Genomic DNA, 20,701 nt, shown 5'->3' on the forward strand with positions numbered 1-20,701 from the left:
GCATACAGTATGGTTTATACAGTATGTTTTCATTTATACTGTAGTTCTTTGTCTACAGAGATCTGGATAATCAACTTACATTGCAGAATGGTGTCAGCACTGAGGTTTTAATAACTTGGTAATGAATTGGTTTATGGTTATCTCTTCCGAATATTAGACTCTGAACAGATGAGACGCATCTAATTTGGGCAAAATAAATGACCACTTCTCTGTCCCTACATCTTTACACATCCGGTTTTTGTTGCCAGCTTTTTTTTTTCCTGGCATCAATTTGCTAATCAGGGTAAATATATAATAAAAACGTTACTTTGGTAAATGTCATGTCCTATTTGTATATATTCTCTGCTTCAGTAAGCTTTTTCAGATGAAAAACACCGGTTAACATGATATTTGTCTCGTGAACAAAATGATGTTAGTCTTATTGAATTCCACCTGCTGATTACAAACATTTTTTTATCCATGATGATGTATCGTACTCGTACAGTTTTAAGGATTTATTTGTTTATTTGCACTTTAGCATGTCGGCAACAGTAAATGAATTCACTAAGTTTACTAATTTATCAAAATACTTTGCTTATGGATGATGATCTGTAGTGCTAGGAGGAGCACTGCCCACCAGATTTTAAGTTTTCTTATTTTCTGAGTATTTTCAATGCTTTTTCAGCTCTACCACACCCACTTGAATTAGGAAAAGGGTGTTAATTAGTTGGACATTGATAAGGGGAAGCTCCCACACTGACTACATGCAGGAATCACAGCATTTAACTGTTTACAGATTACTGTAACCTGCTGACTGAGTTAGACTCCTGTGTAATACAGTTGTTTCTGGAAAACCCTTTGTGATAGAAACATTCTGATTTCACTAACACGTACAGCAAGTAAAATTTTAAATGAATTTTACTCAGGAGACAAATCTTTTTATTTGTTCACTAGTGTAATTTTCAATAAATAGCCTATATATGAACAAATAAGCCACAGTGGAGGATCTGATACAAAAGCTCCAGTAGTTAAGGTTAGAGCTGGTATCCGCTTATTTCCCATACACTGAGCCTCTTTCCTGCTGTATATTTAAGTGCTTGGTATGGTCTACTATCTGGGTTGCCAGATCATGACCCCTGGCTTAGAACAAAATGTTGATTAACAGTCATCCTGGTGTAATTTATGCTACAGGTTTTTATTTATTTTTTTCTTTTTATGGAATCTGCAAAAAATGATATAATATAATAAAATTTTCAGTAACACTGAAATTTAATATACAAAACATGCGTTAAAAAAATCTCAACTATAGGCCATGATGTCATGGATAAGGTGATACTGTAAATAATGGTTTACAGTTTTAATATGGCTTCCCAGATGTAAATCATCTAAAATCATAAGCCTGAGACCCCTTGAGTAGTAATTAGTGTACATTCTTACCACATATTATACTGTATGTCATATAGCACAGACAAGCTCATACACCCCTACACTGTGTAATAACTATTGTTGTCCTGAATCATGTAGCTGATGCTGACCTGCAAACAGCTTACTTTATGCTATGATGAGGGGTTAGCAAAAGCATTCATATGCCACTATGATTATCTTTGCAATTTAATGAATCAATGTGCATTATTTTAAATTCCCTGGAGCTTTACAGGGGTTCATAGGCCTCTGTATTTCTCTCTCATGAATGAGAATGTGTCAAAGCAAATCAGCGCAGTACACTTGCCTAGGCACGATATTTGCTCAGCACACTAATACAAGGAAGCTGCTAAGAACGGCTCAGAAAGGAACTCTTAATAATATGCTTAATTCCTAATGATTGTGCAGTTGGAACAGCACATCGCTAGCTGTAATGTTTTTTTCTAACTCACTTGTACATTTTAGTACTTGCTGAGCTCATAGCACAAATATGGCTGATTGACTTCTGTTCTGATGGCATGAGGATATTAATGAATCTCTAATGTCACAGAAAAATCAAACAAGAGAAAGAAAAAAAGCATCAAGATGATCCCTACTCTTTAGGAAATTCAAAGATCCCACCTTTACTTAGGATTTTCATGAATTAATTCATCTATCTTCTATAATGCTTATCATATGGACAGGGTCACAGAATCCTGGAGCCTATCCCAGGAGACTTTTGGCACGAGGCGGGGTACACCCTGGACAGGGTGCCAAGCCATTTCAGTAAGGGCAATTTGGGAACGCCAAGGTGCATGTGCAAACCTGATGTGCATGTCTGGACTGTGGGAGGAAACCAGAGTAACCGGAGGGAACCCACCAAGCACAGGGAGAACATGCAAACTCCATGCACACAGACCCGAGGTGGAAATGAAACCCTCGAACCTGGATATGCGAAGCCACACTGCTAACCACTACGTCACTGTGCTGCCTGTGTAATAGATTTGAGTAAATGTTATTTTTAACATTTACAATTTACATTACATTCCATGCCTCTTGGGAGAGAAAGTTTTAAGCATGAGACGTTGAATAGATTCACACAGTAACAAAATTTTGCTGTTAAATCCATATTTAACATGCCGGGGCAGGCATAAATGCTGTTCTGTAAGTGCTGTAGATTGGTTTTATAAACAATTGATTGATTTTAAAGTCAAATGTTTTATTCAACTGCACCATGCACCTAGGCAATTGTAAGGAACACGCTTTTTCGTCTTGGTATAAAATTGTAAATATAATAAGAAAGGGGAAACAAATTGCACCCTGAATATAGACTCATCATTTTATGCACTAATAATGAGAAGTTTCTTTTATTTTAGTTTCTACAGTACCTCTTTATACTGTCAGACAAGTTCAGGTCTTGAAACTTGACATCTATGCAACTGACATACAGGGAATGAGAATTAATCACTCACTCACTCATCGTCTATACCACTTTATCCTGTATACAGGGTTGCGGTGATTCTGGAGCCTATCCCTGGAGATTTAAGGCATAAGGTGGGGTACATCCTGGACAGGGCACACTTACACACTACGGGCAACTTGGGAATGACGCATGCATGTCTTTGAAATGTGGGAAGGAACCGGATTACCCGGAGGAAACCCACCAAGCACAGGGAGAAAATGCAAACTGGAAACTGGAACCTGGAGGTTTAAGGTGACAGTGCTTACCACTAAGCCACTGTGCTGCCATCCGATTGAGAATTATTGGAAAGGAATGTTTGTGACTGGATAAACTGCCGCATTTACTCTGTTCTGTCTTCTAAACTTATTAGATCAATATTTGCCTTCCTAGCAGCCGACATAAATAGATAAGAGGTATTAGGAGCCAACATTCTACTTAATTAATCTTAATCTAAACTTAACCTTTTCCAAGAATGTGAATATCAGAGTGGTGCACAAATCGCACTCATACCGTCCGAACTCTGCAACTCCAGTAGATCAGAAAGTGAAGGACCGGAAAATCCATATTTCATTTCTAAAATCCAGGTGTCATGAATATTTAATGGTAACATTTTTTTTTGTCCGGCTTCATGTCCGCTTCAGAGAATATAGTTTAAAACCTCTGTGACTAGAGAAATGAAATGGAATATTAGAAAGATGTCAAGGGTGAGGCTTTATCCTTGCATGTTGTCATTTATTCAGACAGCCAGAGCATAAATAAGAGGGATGCTAATACCCATGTGAAGTGATGAGATCAGGCTCTGCATGAACCTTGATAATTCAAAAGATAAATGTGGGAAGGTGTCATGGCCTCACAAGTTCACTGAACAAATGTCATGTCTGTTCATTATAGTTTGGGGTGCTGTGTGGTATGCAAGTAATAAAACATGATAGAGCATGTAGGAAAAAAAAAATCAGTGAGGGGATTTTTGTGATGGAGTTACCACTCTGGATTAATAACAGCACTTCACCAAGTGTACGACAACAACTGGTCAACAATTAACTTTTTTCTTTATTTTAATCAGGTACTCCCTCCCTAAACTCTCTCTAAATTTGTTTGAGGTTTATCAGACCAAAACAAAGAAAAGGTAATGTTACAGATAAACTACAAGGCTCTCTTTCCAAACATTTCCCTATGTCAAAAAAAAAAAGATACAGCTTTTAATATTATAAACTTCTAAAACTGGAGACTCCTTCCAAAAAACAAAAAAACAAAACAAAAAAAATACCCAATTGCACACTTTTTTTGTTTGTATCTGTTTCTACAGTATAAAGCATCCACCTGTGTAAGTTAGAAACAATATTAAATAAGTGAACTGTATGGGCCTCCGAGTGTGACCTCTCGCAGCCGGAGGTCTAGAGAGAGCTGATTGGCCAAGCTCGCTGAAAGGGGAGGGATGAGAGGTACTTAGTGCTCTCACATTAATTACGGCTCCACAGCCAATCAGGGGCGTCTGTGAGCTGACACAAGCGGAAGGAGCGGATAGCGCTGTCCTCTGAAGGTGTTACGCTGCCCCCCAACGGTGCATGAGCGAGCAGTTCAAAAAGAAGTGGTCGGCTGGTGTCACGTGGTCTGGAGGAAAGTCATCGGCCCTCCTGACAGAATGGTAGAAGTAGCCTTAATGTGGGAGCCCCCTAGTGATGGGAAGGAATTGGACACAACTAAATTAGGGGGAAAATCTGGGGAAAATGTTAGTGAACTGTTACATCGAACAGCTATAGCATTAAAACAACATAGGTTTTTGGTACTCATCTTCTCATGGTACTTCTCTTGTTCCCATGCCTTGTTGGGGCATGACTCCATAAGTTGGGGTATCTGGCGTGTTCGGCGGCGTGTTCGGCGGTGTGTTCGGCAGTGTTCTGGTGCCTTTCTGTCTTGGCCAGCATTGGTGGGTATGGGTGAGTTTTGGATGCCCCTGATCCTTGTCAACAGGTTTACTGGTTTATAGTTGGTGATTACGGTGTCTATTGTTCAGTTCACCTGTCAGTGGTCACTTGGTCATGTTATGGCTGTATATTCCTAGAAAGTGGAAGTTCTGTCTGATTACAAAATTTAAATCAATTTTGAGCAACCAAGTCAATTATTTACCGTTTATATGGAAAATGGTACATTTCGTAACAAAACACACTAACGGATAAATGAAACATTATTCTCTGGACAACAAGGCTCTGAATTTTTTCAAAGCTCCAAAAACGCTTACAGATCCAGGTGCACAACTTTTAAAACGTCTGGAGTTTAGCACCTGCAAAAGCTTAGTCCATTTTCTAGGTAAATGATTTAAGACCTCTATCAAAACACACACACGCACACACATGTAAACAGAGATTGACAAAAATTCACCAAATATGACTTTTTTATGACGCCATCCCTCTTTAAGAGCTGAAGAGTTAGCGGTTGTGGAGTTTAAACTGTTCTGACTCTAAGTTGTAAAGAGGCTTGGCTGCTGTCTTTCTCATATAACATTTAGAAAGAACAAATGTTGCATTGATCTCTGCTGTAGGTCATCATTCAGAGTTGACCCTTTTATGAATCTGTTCATTGTGCTTTCAAACCTATTAAATAAAGGCTTATTTTTTTTTTTTGCTTTTTAAAAACTAGACAGTCTTTTCTAACCTCAATGGTCTAGACACCACTGTTGATCTGCGTCTGTGACTCTACACACTTTGCAAGCCCACAGAATATTTTTGTGTGCGCATATAAATAACCTGGCTTTCTCTTTTTGCTCCTCGCAGTGATGTGTCCAATGAATGAGGTCCTTACAGCCTCTACAGGAGTGATTCTGAGTCAGTCCCCAGGCAACGGCTTTCCCCACTTTGAGTCATGCTCCTGGGTAGTGAAAGTGGAGCCGGGCTACAACATCACCTTCACTATTGAACACTTTCAGACCAGCAGACAATTTGATGAGCTTGAAATATTCGATGGTGAGTCGTTGAAGGGGGTTTCAATCTCCATTCTTTTTCTTTTTCTTCTTCCAGGACATAAAGGTCAGTGAAGAATCTGTAGTGAGTAGAGTTCAGACACACTGGTGTTGTTTTAAAGTTAAATTCATTAATCTGGTGGGTTCAAACCCCAGATCCACCAGGTTGCCATTGTGGGCCATTGAGTTTTCCCCAGGGATCTGTATCATGGCTGACCTCAGTCACCAAGCTGGGATATGCGAAGAAAGAATTTCACCTTGCAGTAATGTGCAGTAACAAATAAAGGCTTAACTTAAACCTATTTTCTTCTGAGACATGAACACAAATATTTGTACCTTGTACTGTTCGTTTATACAATTTATATCCAACAGTCTCATATGAGGATCTTACAAAGATATAAAGACAATGTAATAGGGAGAAAATGTCATGTCTTCACACGAGAACATTCAAATGTCAAGAGGTTAACAATAATCTGCTTGACCGTTTATTAATTTGCAATCTAACAATACATTATCTATCCTAGCTTGTTACCTCTGTAACTGTTACTTCCTTAACTGATGGTAAATTTCTTGCTCTCTTATTGAAATATTTTACATATCTTACAGAGGCATTACTTTAATTTGATTAGTTATTATTGCATTACTTGCTCTCCAAATGCAGAAAATAGGTTTGTTTTTCAGAGCCGCTGGTAATAATGTTAGGATTAGATAATTACCCAATGTTTGCAGATATAGATATTATGTTACATACATTTATGCATTGTTTGTCATTACAAGCAGACGTTGTTCTGACTGGCTGGGAGTAAGACATGCTTTGTTAATGATCTTTTATGTTATTTTGAGAAGTGTAAAATTATTATTATTTGTTCAGCGAGAAACTGTGGCAGGACAAATTAGACTATGGCAGGACGAATTTGACTACGGCGGGACAAATTACACTGTAGTGGGACTCCTCAGTCTGGGGAATTAATAGAAAACACTGAAACATGGTGGGCCATGCTGTTACAAGAAAAATAATCCAAGCCAGGGTGGTGTGATATAAAGAGGATAGAAATGTTAGACTCATGTTAGAGTCAAAATATGTTATTTGCTAAAGATTGCAATTTAGTTTTTGTTAACAAACAACACTTTAATACTTTTATAATGAATTATAGTTCGATTAATGTGTCATAAAACATCTGCAAAACATGTTTCTATTATTACTGGTAAATTTGTTTCTTCGAGTCAACAATAGTTTAATAATTAAAAATGTTCTAAAAATCCAGTAACAACACAATTTTTATCTATTTATTGTCTGTATTATATTATTCAGAACTTATTATGATAGACCTATTATATGAGTTACATATTTTACCATACTTGTACTGGCATGATGTTTTAAAAAAATAACAACACTGACGGATATAAAATTTAACAGCACTGTTGTATAAAATACAGTTAACGACCTTATACAGTATTAAAGCATGGTATCTAAAGGTGTATACTACTACTGCAAGTACTGTATATAATGTATACTCATTTCATGTTGTTCCCAAACTACTGCTGAATAGGACGTTCCAATTTACTTATATTTTACCTAGTTTATTTCATTACAGGCTACATGTGTGTCATTTCTGAATAAATTAACTAGTGCTGCCAATCGATTAAAAAAAATTATCTAGTTAATCACAGTCATAATCTGTGATTATTCTACAGTGGCCCTGAAGTGCAAAACAAAGTAACAGAACTGAAAACAAAAAAAAACAAAACCCAAAACAATATAATATATTCAAAACCAAATTAACAAATCCGAAAACAAAATGACAAAACCAAAAACAAAATGACAAAGCCCAAAACAAAATAACAAAAACAAAACAACAAAACCCAAAACTAAATAGCAAATTCAAAACCAAATTAACAAATCCAAAAACAAAATAACAAAAACAAAACAACAAAACCCAAAACTAAATAACAAATTTAAAACCAAATGAACAAATCCAAAAACAAAATGACAAAAACAAAATGACAAAACCCAAAACAAAACAACAAAACCCAAAACAGAATAGCTAATTAGTTTTGGGTTTTGTTATTTTGTTTTCCGATTTGTTAATTTGTTTTGCACTTCAGGGCAATAATTAATCATTATTTTAAAAAACCCTCAGATTTACTTGTATTATAAACATGCAATGTTGGATTGTAATGCATTTTAATATCGCAAGTATTAACATTTATCGAATATTAAATTAAAATGTAGTGGATAGCTGGATAGTATGAAGGTTATAATACAGTGGCAAACTGAGGCAACCCTCCGACAGCATGGCTCGAACCCGAAAAATCAACAACCTAGAGCCTTAGCCGGCTGAGCCACCAATACCACGACTTGCATTTAAAGTTCTCCTCAAAGGTAGCTCAAGCACACAGCTTTGGTTCCTTTAGACACTTTTTTATAATGAAACTTACTATCCAGTAGACCTGGTGATGTTTCCCTAGTCATCTTACTGTAATATCAGCGCTAGACATGTCACATTGGTCAAATTTGGTCATATGATTCATTTGCATAATAAAATAGTAATGCGTTAAAATTTCTAGATTAATTACATGCGTTAACACGTTAATATTGACAGCCCTAAAATTAACTACATGTATTACAGTAGGTGAATGTGCCATGATGTTGCACATTACTGGGGCAGTAGTGTGTCTGTGATGCAAAAGAGACAAGTGGGAGTGATGCTTGCTTTTTCACACAGTCACACAATGACATCCAAACTTGAAAAGGCAGTGGAAATTGCTTTAGTCTGTAAGAATGGCACAAGGGCAGCTAGTGGGTCATGGCCCATGCTGTGGGTCAAAATGCTCCCATTTAAGGTGAGATTAGAAACTGGATTAGAGAGTCAGGAGGTCATTGCACATACACAGAGGGTCAGCACATTGTGGACACCATTACCGCAAGAAAAGATCACTGTTTAGTGGCGACAGAGGAAAAAGATTTGCAATTAACGTTCTTCTTTCTTTGTTCCTGTCTTTTTGATTGTATAACATGGTTAAATGAATTAAGCACATTTCTGATCATTTAGTGCTGCGGCAGCTCCACAATGCAATATTCCATAGTGTCTGTAGCTTTGACGTTAACCCTACTACTCTTACTACTATTTTCCACATTTTAGATGAACAAATATCTCTTCTTTGTCTTTCGGCTGTTCCCTTTTTTACATAAAAAAAATATAAAAGAACAAATAAGGAATTGTGTAACGGTTAGAAAAAAAATTACTGAATTACTGAAATTAAAATGGATATGTGCATACTTTTTTGTGTCCTTAGCTTTTCATTGTTTTATCCAAGTCTCGCTCACATTGGATCTGGTGCTTATCACAGGATGTACCACAGTCATTCACTCCCAAAGGAAATTTACACTAGACCATCCTATTACATGTTTTTGGGACGTTCCTAACAGGCAGGAACCTCAGTTTAGGATCGTGTTTTGGATTAGATGTGTTTTTATTGTTGTATCTGTGCACGTCAAAGTGGGCAAAGCAAATCTGGCGGGCTTGGGTTTTGTTATTTTGTTTTCGGATTTGTTAATTTGTTTTGCACTTTAGGGCAATAATTAATCATTATTTAAAAAAACCCTCAGATTTACTTGTATTATAAACATGCAATGTTGGATTGTAATGCATTTTAATATCGCAAGTATTAACATTTATTCTGTAGACAGGCCATCTAATGGTATAAAAACTAATTTGTTTAATGTTAGTTGTCATTATGAGACAAAGAACAGGAGTGTTTTAGGTTTATAAAATCTATAATTAATTTGCCATGGGTTTACTTTTAATGTACACAATATTTGGGATTATATACATACATTTGATCAGCAATAACAATAAAACCACTAAAAGGTGATGTAAATAACATGGCTTATTTTGTTACAATGGCACCTGTCAGGGGATGGGATGCATTAGGCAGAAAGTGAACAGCCAGCTCTCGAAATTAATGTGTTGGAAGAAAGAAAAATGGGCAAGCATAAGGACCTGAGCGACAAAAAGGACTTAAAGGATCTTGGTGCCAGACACAATCACACCTTCAGAGTTCTTGAAGAGTCCATGCCTCAGTGGGTGAGAGGTGTTTTGGAGGCACATGGGAATGTGTGCATACATATAGATATACAGTTCAGTGCAAAAAAAAAATATTATTATAAATTCTATTATTATATTTCATATTTTGCTTCCAATGGGCCAGACTTTCTTGCATTTTAATGCAGTTTTGAGGGATGGTTCTCTTCCTGAAGGATTTTTTTTTTTTGGCTTCCATTTTTGGTAAGATTTGGCCAGTCCCTGTACTGTACCTGACCAGTTCCAGTTTCAGGTATGTTTTTATTTGTTAAGCCACACAGTGCGGTTGTGGGTTGTGCGGTTAGTGAGGTTGCTCCTGAGGTTGTTAGTACATAAAAAAAAACAGTCATCTTTAATTTAATGGACATAATTAAATTTTAATTAAAATGAAGAAATGTTGGGTTGCTTGAGATGTTTGCACAATACTTCATATAGGTACATACATGGTTGTCAAGCTGTTGATAACTACTAGGATGCCCTTTGGCTTACACAGCTGTCAAAAGAAGGATTTTATGCTAACATCTGTTTTACATTTATCTCACAGATAGTTTTTCTATTCAAGGCACACTGTGTGTGTGGGGGGGGGCGGGGGGTGATGGGTTGTGTGTTTGTGTGTGCGCATGCTGTTTAAAACCTGCCCAAGCAATGATCTATGACTGCATTTCATACAGAAGTGAAAGTAGAAAAGGGTAAAGGTAATTAAGTTACGCTCAATGAATGTTTGTGTCTGAACAGGAACGCACTCTATTTTAATGGTTGACAAAGCCTCTCGGCTGCTGCTTGTGTTTGCTTAGCATTTGGGCACAGTGTAGCCTGCACCTTAGGGAGCTGGTGAGCTTACCAGTGATTACAGCACTGTATATTATGCTGAGCTGAGGAGTTAGAGACTTATATCATATAGTGCCAAATATAACCTGCCAGAAAGGTCTAGTTCTAGTCATTGAAAACTTTCCACAAATAAGGCAAGAGGGAAATGAAGTGATGTGAAGATGACAGTGAATTGTGAACTATTTCTGTTAAATAATGCTTGCTAAAACCTGTTTATTGCTTTGTGCACTGGTGTGCTGTCACGTTGGAACTGGTGTGGGGTTGTTTTTCAGGAGTTGGGTTCGGCCCTTTTCTTGCAGTGAAAGGAACTCTTAATGCCTTAGCATACGAAAGACATTTTTGACAATTTTATGCTCCCAACTGTGGGAACCTTGCTGTTCCAACATGGATGATCAAGTTTGGTGTGGAAGAACTTGACTGGCCTGCACAGAGTCCTGACCTCAACCCAATAGAACACCTTTGGGATGAAGTAGAGCGGAAACTACAGGCCAGGCCTTCTCGTCCAACATTGGTGTCTGACTTTACAAATGCGCTCCTGGAAGAATGGTCAAAATTCCCATAGACATACTCCTAAACCTTGTGGAAAGCCTTCACCGAAGAGTTAAAGCTGTTATAGCTGCTAAGGATAGGCGAACATCATATTAATCTCTATAGATTAAGAATGTTACATAAGTTCAAAAGCAAATGCTTTTGGCAATATAGTGTGTGTTTGTGTGTGTATATACACTACGAGTCAAAGTTTCATTTCCCAGTTACCAGCCAGTGACCTTCATAACGGCTCTAATCTAAGGTGCTGTTTGTTAATTGGTGATTTTTGAGGTTCGTGGCTGGTAACTCTTAATGAACCTCTCCCCTGCAGAAGAGATAAGTTTTGGTCTTGCTTTCCTTGAATTGTCTTCATTAAAGCTAGTTTCATCATAAAGATTGGTGGGTTTTGCAAGTGCACTTTCACAATACTGTTCTTTGAAAGAACTGTCCCAGAACAGCTGACCTTTGTGTCTTAAAATAACAGTTGACGGCTGTTGTTACAAAATTACCTAATGCCATTTGTGTTATTTTATAGTTTGGGATATAGAAAATGACTTCCAAATTTTTGACTGGTATATCTGTTTTATAATAAAATATAGAGCTGTATGCTATATAAGTGTAAACGCTTGCAGTTTGAAGGAGCAACTATCTCATGTGCACATGAATACCCTAGCCACAAGAAAAACACTCATTTTCTGATTAGCTGACAGGTGTGTATTAATATATCAGGACACCACTCAAGTAGATCCATCACAGTTTTAATCACAGTTCTAAATCATTGCTCTTGATAATATTTTCTCATTCAAAGGAAACTCATGAATTAGTGCTTTCGACTTCAAAATATGAACACACACGTCCTTGCTATTCAAGTGGTTATGAAAACGCTGTTGCTAAGAAACAGGAAATTTTGAACTGACTATAAAATACCTTATGATAAAGGCTAGTTATTGAGCTAGCTGACACATAAACGTTAAGTCTTCTATACAGTATGTGGAAAATGTAAAGGCAAAAATGACAGTAGAAACATGGTAAAATTATCAGAAATTTCTCTCAGATGTGTTGATAAATGACTAGGAAAAGCCTCTAACTGGCACTGTAATCACATTTGGGCTTTATTCACTTGCATGGTTTCATCATACTGAGAAATATCAACACATTTCTTGCACAAAAGTTGTGAATGCCAAAAGAGCAGCCTGTTCATTTTGAATATTCTCATAAATGCTAAGAACATATTATACATTTGAAGCATATCAGCATGTTAAAATATAATCATGATGACAAATATTAACTGCTTAAGCTACAGCTAGGCTGGATTTATGATTTGGTATCACTTTGACTATTTTAACATTATTCTAAAATGAATGCTTTGTAAAAAATAAAAAGTAGCCTTTTAATTCACGTTTACTGGTCACGATATAAGTCAATTTATACCACAATGCTGCCTACTTTTTTAAATTTTAATGTTACTGAACAAAGAAAATTTGCATTTTCAGCATTAAAAGTGACCAAACAGGTCCAAACTAAAACTTGTTTTTTTATAACATATCTTTTTACAATTTATATTGTTGAAAATAAGTAATATTGGTAATATTTTGGACGGGAAAAAACGTTTTGCAATATGAAATTTCACCTTAAGAATTCGCCTCCGGAACAGTTTAAATTTGTATGCTGAGGTACCGCTGTACTTGGTTAAAGCATCTTTGAAAACCTTAAGCCTGCTTTGTGAATGATGCTTCATGCTTGGCACACCAATCTTTTCCATTTTTGATGAGATTCACCACTTAAACACCACTCCATGTATTGGAATCATCCAAGCGGCACCACGTTTGATGTGCACGGCCATTTTCTGGGCTCTTCAGAGATACTTTGTCTGGGCCACTTTAGGACTTTAACAGAGTTCTCCTGAAGCCACTCCTGTGTTTTATAACCATATACTTCAGGTCTCTGTCTTGTTGAAATGTAAACCGTCACTCCAGCCTGAGATCTTGAGCACTTGAATAAAGCTGTCACTCAGGATAACTCTTTATATGTCTGGATATGACTAATCCCCCAGTCCCAGTTACAGAAAAAAACCTTACAAAGCATGATGCTGCCACCACCTTGTTTGACTGTAGGCCTGGTTTTAATAAGGTGATCAGCAGAGACCTTATATAGACAGGTGTGTGCCTTTCCTAATTACTGTATGTCCAATGAATTCAATTTAGCACAGATGGACACCAATGAAGTTGTAGAAGTATCTGAAGCACGACTGATAAGAGTAGGATGCACCAGAGATCAATTGCAAGTGTCATAACAAAGGGTCTGAATACTTATGTAAGTCAGCTACTGTATTTTTAAATAAATGAACAAAATACTCCACCTGTTTTTACTTTGTCATTGTGAAATATTGCATGTAAAACAATGAGGAAAACTGGATTTGATCTTATTTAAGATGTGTGCGTAATGTGGAAAACTTTGAAATAGTCTGAAACTGTAATCTTTAATACAGATAATCTTTTTGTAAAGAGACCATTTATATAATTTATGAAAGGTGTCCCCGGTGTCAAAGTTTTGTGACAGTCAGCAGGTGTTCAAAACCAAAAACTTTCCCTGCACTTTCTTTTTTCTTTGTAATAGAATACATAAATGGGTAAGAGAGCTCATTTGTTATTCTCAGAATTAAGTTGTGCAAAGTGTTGAAAACCAGGAGGATGAATTAGAAAGTGATGTTTATTATAGAAGTACAGCAGTCTTATGTTGTAATCCATTCCATATTCTTTTGCCTTTTAAGGTCCGTCCAGGCAGAGTCCTCTTCTCATCACGCTAAGCGGAAACTACTCATCCCCACTGGGCATCACCAGCTCTTCCAATAAAGTCTACCTGCACTGGTCATTTGATCACACCTCCAGCCACAAAGGCTTTCGAATTCGCTACTCAGGTGAGCTACTGATAGTGATGATACTTGCTGCTAATGTACATATCCATTTCTGATCCCCCAGACTAGAGATGTAGTGGTTGATACTGGAGACACCTGCTGAATCCTGTATGATGTATTGTTGTGTAAATATTTAAAACGTTTCCGTATGCTCCTTATCATCAGAAGGCTGATGATTATCAGTTTCAGAAGGATGATTAATCATCTGCTGCTCTAGCACAGTGGGACCAGTTCTCTCCTGCTGACAGCGTCTTTAGTTTTCTGCTCTCCTTTCATGCTTGATGAAGTTCTGATAGCCAGATCAGTGGCAGGCTGAGTTAGAGGCTCTAGTATACAGGTTTGCATTCTCAATATGAACTGGAGTACCTTGGGAAGAAAACAGATGGCAAGCCAGATTCTAAACATTCTACTGTTTGCTTTAATAATCCATCTTTTATCTCCACAGGCTGGCTCTCCATCACGAGTTGTACAGTAGCGAGTTCCTAAACTTGTTCTAACGCAGTACACTTTCTTTATTTCTACTCATCCACTTCTACTCATCTACTCATGGTGGGCTACTGACCATGATTAGTGTGCAAGGTTGTTCTTTTCTGAGAACAAAACAAATATGAAACATATATCTAGACCCATTTTAGAAAATAATGTCATGAAGGTGACATTAAGATTTGTTGATGCCTTTTGATTTTGAAGATGTCAGCCGTTAGATCTTTGCTTGGGGTGAAGGAATAAACCACATATGGATGTACAGCAAATGGAGAGGTTGAAGGCTGTACTGAAGCATCTATCCTACCAAACTGTGAGAGACTGAGAGCCAGAGCCCCTCTCGGTCACCTCTCCAAGTCCAGTAGCATATAGAGTCCTACAATTTTACCACTTCATGGAGAGTTTTACTTAATGTCGTACACTACAGGTGTAATTTCCAGAACTGGCCCCATTTCCAAGATCCTTCTCATTTCTGCTAATGGATGAGGAGTGGTTCACATGAGACCTTTCTATTTTCTGTCTTAGCAGGGCAGTTTTAGTGGAGAGCCATATCACCTGTAAAAAGGCAAAGCCTACAGGGTTTTGTTTTTCCCCCTCTGGACAAATCCCATCTCATTGTTTGTGGGATATGAGGGTTCTTGAATACTAAAACTTACTCAAAATTTGGTCATTATCATGGCTGACACTGCGCTCTAAACAAATAAATTCTGCTTCTTCTTAATACACTTACTTTTATTCAATATAGCCTTATTGGTTTACTTAATCTATCTGCTTTGCAGGAAGAAGAAATGTTTAAATCAGAATTTAATATTTAGAATATTATTAAGTCAAGTCATTGTGAGAGCTGGACCTGCCAGTGGGTTCTTAATGTTAAAATGATTAACGTTGGATGTCCTTTTCCAACAAATACCACCCTGGTATATTAAACTGTACATTGGTTTGTGTTTTGTGCACTGTATGTTACAGCGGCCTACTGCAGTACCCCTAACTCTCCGGTGAATGGCTCAGTGCACAGCCAGACAGGCACCAAGCTGGGCAGTACGTTGCGTTTCAACTGTGACCAGGGCTTCCGCTTGATCGGCCAGAGCAGTGCCACCTGCACCCGCACCGCACAAGGCATCTACCAATGGAATGCTCCTGTCCCACTCTGCCAAGGTGGGTGGAATCTGTTCACCGTTACTTGTTTAGTCTCCATACCCAGGTTATTGATTTATATTTTTGTTGATTTATTCCCTGTCTGTCTTATTCCCCTGATTTTCATTCAGTGTTTAAATCCATCACACACGTAGGTCTGTTTCCCACATTTGTGTCTTCTGCTTGCCTGCCAATGCGTGAAGAAGCAATCAAAGGATATTTCACCTTGGATTGCCACTATAGTGATTCATAATAATATATTTAGAGCACACACCTGTCTTTCTCTGGGAAAGAAAGAGTGATGTGAGGCAGGCAAAATGAAGCAGGGATAATTCTTCTTTGTCCCACTTTACAACCGCAACTGGGAACAGCAGGTGCTTCAAATCTATATACAAGTGTAATCTCACTTTTGGATTAAGCTCATCATTATCCAACTGCCTCAGACTCCTGCTTGTACTGACAAGATGCTTTATAAATTGCGTGTGTGTACAGTGTGTGTCTGCATATGACACAAAGTTTAGATACGATTCGGTACAGTTCGATTCATTACTGTCAATACTGTTCAATTCAACTGTCCAAGTTTTTTTTTTTTTTTTTTTTTATGAAACACTCGAAACAAACACAAGACAACAACTAATATCTATTATGCCTATTTAGCCTGAACTTTAGAAGTTGGTCCCACCAAAAAGGCACACAACTCTTAAGTGTGTTTTTGTTGCCCAGGGTGTATCAAGCATTTTTTTTTCATAGTAATGATTTTTTATTATTATTCAATTTGTACAGTCTTTGTGCATGTTTTCCCCATGTCTGTATGGATCTCCACTGGGTTCTCGAGTTTCTTCACACCTTCCAAAACACGCCAGTGCATGGAGTGGCTACTCTAAAATATCCTAGGTGTGAATGAGTGTGAATGGGTTTTAATGGTGCTTTGTAATGCCCAATCAATCATGTACTTCTGCATAGAGCCTAGCGTTCCCATCATACAGTCGATTCCAGATCCACCACGATCCTGACCAGGATTTAGTGCTCAATGAAAATTATTTAATTTCAACTAATAGTTGGTTGGCATAAATTGCAATTGTATAGTAGTAAATTCATATTAATGAATTTACACAATTTCACTTATAGATTGCACTAAAATTAATTTCAGGGTTATTATACTCTTTCTTGCTGTCTTTTTGTCACATGAAGAATATACAGTAGGTCTATACAGTACGTAAAGTACAATAGATGTGGTTCTTTTTTTTAAAAGTAGGAAATGAAAAATGTTTAAGTACATATAGCGATCAAAACTTTTTTGCCAGAACAAAGCTGCATACTTTACTCTTTGTTCAATAACAACACGCAGCCTATTATGTGCTGAACTCGGCTGTCTACAGTACATTCATGTCTGCATATCTACATTAATGTGTCCTCTCTGCTCACTTTGACGTGATTGCTAATGTGCACCATATTATTGTCTGTCTATCTCTCTCTCCTGCTTGCTCACCCTCTCTTCGCTCTCTCACTCCCTCAGTGGTGTCATGTGGAATGCCAATGGCGCCAGTAAATGGCAGTGTAATTGGTCAAGATTTCACTCTTGGATCGAGGGTCACATTCAAATGTAACCCAGGTTTCCGACTGGCCAACACCTTACCTGTGTCAACTGTCTGTCAAGAGTCTGGGAGGTGGAGTCCTATGGAAACGCCACCCCGTTGCATCCGTAAGCTTAAAAAATTACATTATGTTTGCTAATTATGTTTCTGAAAATCTTTTCAGGTCTCATTGAATGTAGACCTCTATATTTTACCAGCTAGTGCTTGTTTCCAGTGACAGATGTTTAAAGTGCAGTTTGACATGTGCCCTCCAGCTGTCACCTGTCCTGACATCGGCCACTCGGCGGTAGAACATGGGAGATGGAGGCTTATCTACGGAATGCAGAATCAGTATGAGGCCATGATGATGCTCACCTGTGATCCTGGATACTTTTACAAAGGTCAAAGGGTCATTCGTTGCCAGGCCAACAGCACCTGGGATTACCCTGAACCCAGACCTGCATGTGAAAGTGAGCCCCTTTTATTTATTTTTTTCGTTTTAAGTTTGCATTTCTTCTTTGAAAGATTCTGTAATGATAATAGTAAGACATAATCTGCTTAGAAAATCTCAGACAAAATTTGTCAATATTCATTTTCATGTATAACGTATACTGTATAGCCACCTATGACAACTGAATAAATATAAATTGTAGGATTATTTTGTTAAAGATCATGCATCCTTTGACTAGGTATGGATATTCCATGGAGTTTCCATGCACTAACACACCATTTGTTCTGCTTCATCTAGTTATCGCTTGTGGAGACCTCGGAACTCCACCCAATGGAAATAAGATTGGTACTCTGGCTGTTTTTGGAGCAACTGCCATCTTCACCTGCAACACAGGCTACACTCTGGTCGGCTCAAGGGTGAGGGAATGCATGGCCAATGGCTTGTGGAGTGGATCTGAGGTCCAATGTCTTGGTAAGGATGCTTAAATTAAACAAACATCATCATCAAACTAAGTTCTGTTAAATTATGTACTGTCTCTTTCATCTCTTGTGTTTATGCATTTGTTTTTCTTCTCAGCTGGGCACTGTGGCTCTCCTGACCCCATAGTAAATGGGCAGATAATTGGTGAGAACTATAATTACAGGGGCAGTGTAGTTTATCAGTGTAACCCTGGGTTCAGACTCATTGGCGTTTCAGTGCGCATATGTGAGCAAGATCACCGCTGGTCTGGAAAAACACCTGTTTGTGTCCGTAAGTACTGCTTTAATAGTACACATGTATCAATGGTTTAATAATATGTTTGAGCAACAGATTTTATTGTCCATCCCAAATGTTAGCATGCAGAATTTACAAGTATTAAAATAATTTAAACCAGATGCAAAGCTTAGCATATACTACAAACAACAAAATATACAATCCTGCACAAAAGTCTTGAGCCACCCCTAATTTCTTAATATTAAATGAAATTTAATTAAATACAAATACAGCAGGGAAAAAAATATACATATTTAGTCAGCCACCAATTGTGCAAGTTCTCCCACTTTAAAGATGGGAGAGGCCTTTAATTTTCATTATAGGTATACCTTAACTATGAGGGACAAAATAAGAAAAAAAAATCCAGAAAATCACATTGTAGGATTTTTAAAGAATTTATTTGCAAATTATGGTGTAAAATAAGTATTTGGTCACCTACAAATTTAAACCACTGATAAGAACTGGACTGATAAGAAGCCTGGAGAACTATTTCCAAAAACTACATTAACAAATACAAGAAAGCATGGCTCTTTGAGGGCATTATGTGAATAAATAAGGGGTTGCACAATACGATTGCATTATACTGTTAAGTTCTGAAAATCTTACTGTTTTGTAGTTCTAGAAATCTTTATGTTCTTAAATAAATAAATATATATATACACACACACTTATTGACCTCTTACTATTATATATATATATATATATATATATATATATATATATATATATATATATATATATCATATATATATATATATATATATATATATATATATATACATACAGTGAGGTCAATACGTATTTGATTACCCTGATGATTTTGCAAGTTCTCTTACTTAGAAATCTACAATTTTCAGCATAAGTGCATTTCCACTGTGAGAGACAGAATCTAAAAAAAAAAATACGGAAATCACACTGTATGATTTTTTAATAATTTATTTGTGAATTACTGTGTCAAATAAGTATTTGATCACTCGCTTATCAGCCAGATTTCTGACCCTCAAAGACCTGTTATTTTGCATAGTATAGTCCAGCTACACCCTGCTCATGATTCTAAATTAGTAGCACCTGTTTGAGGTCATTAGCTGTCATAAAGACACCTGTGCACCCCACAATCAGCCAAAGTCTAGGTAGATACATGGGTTATCAATGATGCTAAAAATGGTAAAGAATCAGCCCAGAACTACACAGGAGGAGCTGGTCAATGCCGTGAAGAGAGCTGGGACCATCGTTTCCAAGGCTACTATCAGTAATACACTAAGACGTAATGGTTTAAAATCAGAAATTTGGCTGATAAGCAAGTGATCGAATACTTATTTAACACAGTAATGTACAAATAAATTGTTTGAAAAATCATTCAATGTGATTTCCAGATTTTTTTTTTTTTTTATTCTGTCTCTCACAGTGGAAATGCACCTATGCTGAAAATTGTAGACCCCTTTCTAAGTAATTTCTAAGTAAGAGAACTTGCAAAATCACAGGGGGATCAAATACTTCACTGGTATGTTCACTGTGTATATGTATTAGTTATTATTAACCCAGTATCTTTATTCTGGTATTTTGTAGCGATCACATGTGGACATCCAGGTAATCCTGCCAATGGAATGACCCAAGGTGCACACTTCAACCTCAACGACATAGTCAGATTTGCCTGCAATACTGGCTATGTCATACAGGGGGCCATTAAGTCTCACTGCCAATCCAATGGGCAGTGGAGCAACTCCTTGCCCAGATGTAGAAGTGAGTATTGTCAAGTTATTTACTTTCTTAAGGTCTTACCTGTTATTTTTACAATTATCATCCTGCTACTATGGAACAGTCATAAATATTAGTAAAACAAATAGAAATAGTATGAAGTTAGAAAAGTTGGATTTTTACACTTACACTACACAATATTAGGTATATATTTTTTAATATATAGTATTATTAAATATGCCTTATTATATAATGTAAGTAAAAACAAAGTGCAACTAAATAAATAGGTGCCAGTTCATTGCAGGGTACACACAAAAACACACAATACAGGCAATCCCAATTAACTTACAGTGCTTGTTTTGGACTGTGGGGCAAAACCAAAGTATTTGCCGGAAACCTAGAAATCATAAGGGGAAAGGGAAATGTGACTGGAGGTCAATTCAAAGATATCCATGCTA

The 20,701-nt window shown here is 37.2% G+C and overlaps 1 protein-coding gene across 1 annotated transcript in view; it reads left to right on the forward strand.

Annotated features, from left to right (window-relative positions):
- csmd2 (CUB and Sushi multiple domains 2) overlaps window positions 1-20,701 on the forward strand; it is a 393,418-nt gene that overhangs the window by 331,051 nt on the left and 41,666 nt on the right. Inside the window, exons 47-54 of the mRNA XM_053492012.1 lie at window positions 5,614-5,802; window positions 14,010-14,156; window positions 15,603-15,791; window positions 17,287-17,472; window positions 17,620-17,814; window positions 18,093-18,266; window positions 18,372-18,545; window positions 20,115-20,288. Coding sequence (XP_053347987.1) covers window positions 5,614-5,802; window positions 14,010-14,156; window positions 15,603-15,791; window positions 17,287-17,472; window positions 17,620-17,814; window positions 18,093-18,266; window positions 18,372-18,545; window positions 20,115-20,288 — 1,428 coding nt within the window. The remainder of the gene's footprint in view (window positions 1-5,613; window positions 5,803-14,009; window positions 14,157-15,602; window positions 15,792-17,286; window positions 17,473-17,619; window positions 17,815-18,092; window positions 18,267-18,371; window positions 18,546-20,114; window positions 20,289-20,701) is intronic.

This window comes from Clarias gariepinus, chromosome 3 (assembly GCF_024256425.1).
Source record: "Clarias gariepinus isolate MV-2021 ecotype Netherlands chromosome 3, CGAR_prim_01v2, whole genome shotgun sequence".
NCBI classification, from domain to species: domain Eukaryota; kingdom Metazoa; phylum Chordata; class Actinopteri; order Siluriformes; family Clariidae; genus Clarias; species Clarias gariepinus.